General features: G+C 34.3%; 1 protein-coding gene across 1 annotated transcript; it reads left to right on the top strand.

Moving 5' to 3' along the window:
• Positions 1 to 390: 390 nt before the first annotated feature.
• LOC132554779 (N-terminal Xaa-Pro-Lys N-methyltransferase 1-like) lies at positions 391 to 3,155 on the top strand. Its single transcript, XM_060219090.1, has 2 exons — positions 391 to 603; positions 1,246 to 3,155. The coding sequence occupies exons 1-2, from the start codon at positions 445 to 447 to the stop codon at positions 1,750 to 1,752; spliced, it is 666 nt and encodes a 221-aa protein (XP_060075073.1). The 5' UTR covers positions 391 to 444; the 3' UTR covers positions 1,753 to 3,155.
• The last annotated feature ends 3,100 nt before the right edge of the window (positions 3,156 to 6,255 follow it).

The raw sequence follows: 6,255 nt of genomic DNA, 5'->3' as shown, positions 1-6,255 counted from the left end.
GTTAATTTTATATCAGATAAGATATAACGCATTAAAAGAGAATTCTATACTCTCCAAATAGTGCATTCTGGATGTTTCTTTTATTTTCTACCACTTCTTATGATCCGAATGGTTAAGTGGGAGCAAAAGCAGTAGTATCCTCTTACCTTGATTTATACCCAAGCAATTTATAAGTTGATTTATGTGCAACTAAAACAGCGATACATAGAAAGTTATTGGACGTGTGTGTCCTTTATAGCACAACTTATTTTCCTTGAAAATAAAATATATAAAACAATGGTGAATCTATACAAAATTGACTTAACAATGACATTACTTTCGTGATATATATAAAAAAAATAGCTTGGATCAGATCGGGGCAGAAGTACAAGTTCAAATCGACAGTATCGACTTCCGGCGCGAAAACACTCGTTTCTCTTGCTACGAGAAACAGAAATATTAGATATGGCTTCGGAAGTGAAAGACGAGGGAAAGTTCTATAACGACGCTAAGCAGTATTGGAAAAATGTTCCTTCAACAATTAACGGGATGTTGGGTGGTTTCGGACAAATATCGGTTACTGACATAAATGGATCAAGGGCATTTCTGCGACCGTTTCTTACGGTACGATTTTGGGATTAACAACAAACATTGTTACCAGACGATTTTCATGTGAAATAATAGGTGTTCATAATATGCAACCAAAAAAACAGAAATAATGTTGAAAAATAAACTGATAAATCCTTGCTAATTTAGTAGCATGAAACGGACAATGTTAAAAAGAGCGCAGGCGTTTGAATGAAAAAAAGATAAATTTCTTCAATCAAATGCTAAAAATGTTTTAATTTGTTAGATATAAATTGTTTAATTTATTATATGATTTTAAACGCAGATGTGCCTCATTCATGTTAAATCAAATTAAGTTTATTAAAGTATTGATAACTTGTTACTAACGCCTTAAACTGTAGTGGTCAGAAATATGACGAAAAATGACAACAACAAAAATAGTTAGAAATTTAAAACAAGTATACGCTCTAAGTGTTACCGAGAATTTAATAGTATTTAAGGACAGTTGAAATTCTCAGTAATACAGTATTTTTAATTTTTCATTGATTTTGTACTTCTTTTAACATATTTTTCATATTTAAACCTCATCTAAAATTGTGTATGATCTTTCTGTATTCATTTTTATCAGAAAAAAACTAATGAAGTAAGGAAGCAACATAAAGAAGAGCCATTTTAATCTTTGATATCTTTGTTTTAAAGACTGGAGGTGGACGCACTGGTACCAAAAAGGCAATTGATTGTGGGTCTGGCATTGGAAGGATAACAAAACGCCTCCTTCTTCCAATGTTTGACTCAGTGGACATGGTGGAATTGAATCAGGAATTTCTTGATGGAGCTGAGGAGCATATTGGAGGAGAATTTAAGCGTGTAGGAAATCTCTACTGTTGTGGACTTCAAGACTTCACTCCAGAAAAGGGAAAATATGATGTCATTTGGATACAGTGGGTCACTGGACATCTTACTGATGACCATTTTGTACAGTTTCTACAACGATGTCAAGATGGACTCAGTGAAAACGGCATTGTTGTTCTCAAAGATAACTGTAGCCCTGAAAAGGTGTTTGATGCAACAGACAGTAGCTATATGAGAACTACAGAAGAAACATTAGAACTTATAGTTAAATCAGGACTGAAAATGCTTCAAGCTGAAAAACAGAAGGGCTTTCCTAAGGCTATTTATGATGTTAATATGTTTGCGTTACAATAGCTTATAACTATATTCTAGTTTTAAAAGACAAATTTTAGAAGATATCTGATACTCTATCATGGTTGCTGTTTTGAATGGAGCAGCTGGTATGTTCATTCATTCCAATGTTAAAACTTTTTTTAAGACATGTTGGTCAGTTCAGCTGTAGTTCCTTTTGCCAGTATGATTCCGGTTATTAATTCAAATGCAGCATGATTACATTCATGCACAAGAGTTGCTTCCCTTCTACTTCTAGGTTTCATTTGTGAGGTGGCAAAAATAATCCAGTGCCACGAGACAAAATTTCAACTGAATTTTACTTTTCAGTGAATACAGGGCCTTTTTAGAGGCCGATAATGGGTCCTATTTTCTATTTACTACAACTGATAATGATTTGATATGCTGTCAACATCCGCTTGGTATGTTTTTAACCTGGAGTTGTTTCTTACCATGATATAGAATCCTTTTGTGTCCATTTGACAGACAATTTTTATGGATACTACAACAGGTTATGTATTTTGTTATGCATTGTGTATTGTAGTTAATCATATGATTCAAACATACATCACCATCAGTTATTACTAATGCATTAGCATACACTAATGATTTTTACATTCTTGATTTAATTTTGATTTTTTTGTGGATATTAACCTGTAAAAAAGCAACAGGTTTGCCTTCAAATAAAAAGGTCAGATAGATGGATTGTTATTGAAACTTTTTACATAGATATGTACCGTATAGCTGATTGTTTTCAAGGAAATTATATTTTCACCATTTCACGGTACATTAACATGACCACAAAAATTTAACCCATGAAATAATGAGACATATATTTTCATTTGTGAAATTGTTTTGCGACTGTTTTATTTCAAAATTGTGAAAATTTTCATCCGTGAAAATGATACCAGCTATACAGTGTATGGACATAATAGCCTGATCATATCATGATTTTCACTCAGATTGTTTTGTGGTTATCTTACATTATCTTACAAAAATGTACAATTCTTTTGACAACTTGATCAGAGAAATCTTATTTTACATGTATTATTTTTTATTTTTGTATTTTAGGATTAAATTCTCAAATGATAGAATTAACACCAATTATAATTTTGTTTGCTTATCTATTCTCTTCTCTTTGGGTAGGGGATTTGTGCCAAACTTCTGTCATAGTCAGAATTTCTTTAATGTTTCATAAAACAAAACTACAAAATTCATTGCATGTAAATTGCATTGTTACTTCTCAATAGATTTAGTTTCTTTGTATAGGATGAGATGTTGTATTCTGTCATATACATCCTCACCTTCCTTCCACACAGCTACGTTCAGTTTTGTGTAAATTACTGTTACCTGAAAACATTGTACAAGGATGTCATTCTTTAAAAGGGGTTGTAAAAGAATGTTGACAAATAAAATATGGAAACTTTTGTGTGTCTTGACTTGACATTTTCTTGTTAACTGAAGAAAATACCAGTGATATTAAGTAACAGTCCATTCTCATTATCATCTGTTAGTTTCTTTCATGAACTCTCCATACTGTTTGTTCCTTCGAGTTAGCTGTACTAACAAGCTTTTCATCTATTCAATTATACAGAATGACCTTTAACTATTCGAGGTCACATATCTCAGTTGCAACAAAGGTAAGATAGCATTAACATATGTATAGCTCTGAAAAAGGGTCACCAGATATTCTGTAAAAGTACCTATCAATCTTATCACAATCAAATTCTAGCACAGTGTCACTTTTTAACAAATTGATGTGATAAAGAGTTTGTACATCAATAGGAACTGTTATTTATCACAACCATTTTAGCACCATACTACACTGCTAGTGGTATTGATCTGTCAACTTCTGTCATGGATTCCAAAAGAGATTGATCTCATGTTACATTTCAAGGAGGTGCCATCAGCAGGTCTTCAAAACTAGTGAGAACAAAAAACAGAGACAAGTGTAAGTCAGTACATGCCTCATGCTCTTTAGGAATATGTTGTTTTTTTTTATTATCTCCAGATCTAGTGAATGTGCCCAACCAATTCTGGAAATATGTCAGTACATGTATTTTATTCTCAGATCTAGGGAACATTCTGACCTCCCAGAGTTGCATCCCTTCATTTTACACTCATAAGGAAGGCTTGACAGCTGGGCTCAAAATTCATTAATCAGAATGCTACATGTTGAACCTTGCAACCTTCACCACTCATTGTTACATTCAGCGTACCACGCCCTACATCCTCCCACTATTTATAGGTAGCAGTAAACAGTTTCTCGGTGTAGCTATTGGTGATATGTTGGCTCATTATATAACCCGATTTTAAAGGTTTTAATCAAAATTTGAAAAAAATCTTGCTAAAATTGGTCATGTCATGTTGAAGGGGACAATTTGGGGTCTCATAGTTTTAGGTCATCTGACCCAAAGTGTCATGATGACCTATAGCCATTGTGCTTCCTCTGTCGTCTGCAATGCATAAACTTTTGACATTTCAAACTTCTTAAGTCCCACCAGTGGGATTGAGCTTAAACTTGCATGAAATGATCATGAGATGGTCCTGACCAAGTGTTATTATTTTTTAGGTCAGTCTTAAATCCAAGATGGCCACTATCTTGGAAATCATATTTTAAATTTCTTCTCCAGTTCCACTAGTTCCATTGAGCTAAAACTTGGTGGGAATGTTAAGGAACGGTAGACGACAAAGTGTTATTATTTTTCGAAAGTGTCAAAACTTCGATATGGCAGCCTGTTACATGTTACATTTACACTATCCTCACCAAAGCTACCATCTGCATCATGGAAAGCAGCTTCTTAGTAAGAGTTCATTCAAAGTGGAAAAAATAACCTTTATCCCTGCTGAAAGATCTTGTAGTCATATGACCGTTAAGGCCCAACAGCTTTTTGTTCAAAATAATATTTTTGCATTGTGTTGGAGATTACTATTTTTGCAGTCATGAATCTGTCTACACACCAAAAACTAGCTTTACAGGAAGTGAAATTTCCATAGTTTTTACACATGGCCATATCATAAAGGCTTTCCCAGTAGGAATTTTCGGAATTGTAAGTAATTTGTTACCATAAAGTGCTGTTAATTTTAAGACAGGTTTTCACAAATAAATTCCTTCTACAAAGTTGTAGTGTCATGTTGAAATAGTAGTATTTTAACATTTTTTAATTGGTAACCATGGCAATCACATGTCAAAAATCAAGGGAAATTTTTTAGTTTTCTCAATTTTTATCTCTCTACTATTAATGTAATTGTTATGTAGTTTATAAATATATACACATGTATGAGTGTATATATAACCAACCTCCTATACCTGTAAATCTAAACATGACCTACAATTTCAGGAAAAATGCAAATTAATTGTTTCCAGCTACCATAGCTCACCTTGTCCAGCAGGCCAAATGAGCTATAGGGATACTGAGCGTCCATAGTCTCTTGTCCAACCTGTCTGTCATCTGTAAACTTGGTTTTTGTAAATCTCTACTTGTTATGAATTACTGAACAGCTTTTAATCATATTTGGTCTGAACCATCCTTGGGGAAGGGAAATTGACTTTAATTAAACATTGAGTAGTAAAGTCAGTTTCTTGTCTGTCTTTTTCTTAAGGAATGACAGGATATTGTCTAGATTTGATCTGAAGCATCTATGAGTGAACGAGAAATCAGTTTTGCATATGTATTTACCAATTCCCCTGCAGGAATGATTGGATTTTGCCCATATTTGGTCTGAGGCATCCTTTGGTGAAAGGAAATGATTTTTGTCTAAACGTTGGCTCTCGACCCCACTCCTTGGGCAGGAGGGGCAGGGCCAAATAAGGGAAATGAAGCAAATTCTTTAAAATCCTACTCCTTCTGTAGAAATGATTGGATTTTGCCCATATTTGGTCTGAAACATTCTTGGGTGAAGAGGAATCAGTTTTTAATAAAGTTTGTTTGGGTTTCGGCACTTTGGGGCGGGAGCCAACAGTTGAAATTGATGAAATTCTTTAGGATCCTCCTGTAAGAATATTCAGATTTTATCCCAATTTGGCCAGAACCATTCTTTGGTGAAGCGAAATCGAATTTTGTATAAACAGAGGATCTCAGCCCCCTCAGGAAAGAGAGGTGGGGCCATTCCGTTTAAAATACTCCTGTCGGAATGATTCAATTTCGTCCAGATTTGATCTGAAGCATCGTTGGATGAAGAGAACTTAGTTTTAAACAAACAATGCATCTAACCCGCTTGAGGATAAGGGTCAGGTCTAATAGGGGAAATAGAAACAAGGGTTTGAAATATGTTTCCTTTAGTTTAGATTAATCAGTTTCGGCAAACCAATCCAGGTGAGATTTAGGCCCTATGGGCCTCTTTGTATTATAGTTTTGTACAGTTTCGAGGATTCTGGATATCTATCATCTGGAAGGCCTCATACCTCTTCTCCATTAACCGTATTTGAAAACTTAGTTGTCGTGAGACCTCCATAGCAATACAGACGTCTTTGCTTTTCGTTACGGGTCTGTCATACAAACACGATAACTCACTTAAACCACTCGA

The sequence above is a fragment of the Ylistrum balloti genome, unplaced genomic scaffold, assembly GCF_031769215.1.
Source record: "Ylistrum balloti isolate Yb309-2 unplaced genomic scaffold, AGI_CSIRO_Ybal_v1 Utg370444, whole genome shotgun sequence".
Lineage (NCBI taxonomy): Eukaryota > Metazoa > Mollusca > Bivalvia > Pectinida > Pectinidae > Ylistrum > Ylistrum balloti.
Note: the sequence above shows the minus strand (reverse complement) of the source record. Positions and strands in the feature narration are given on the sequence as shown.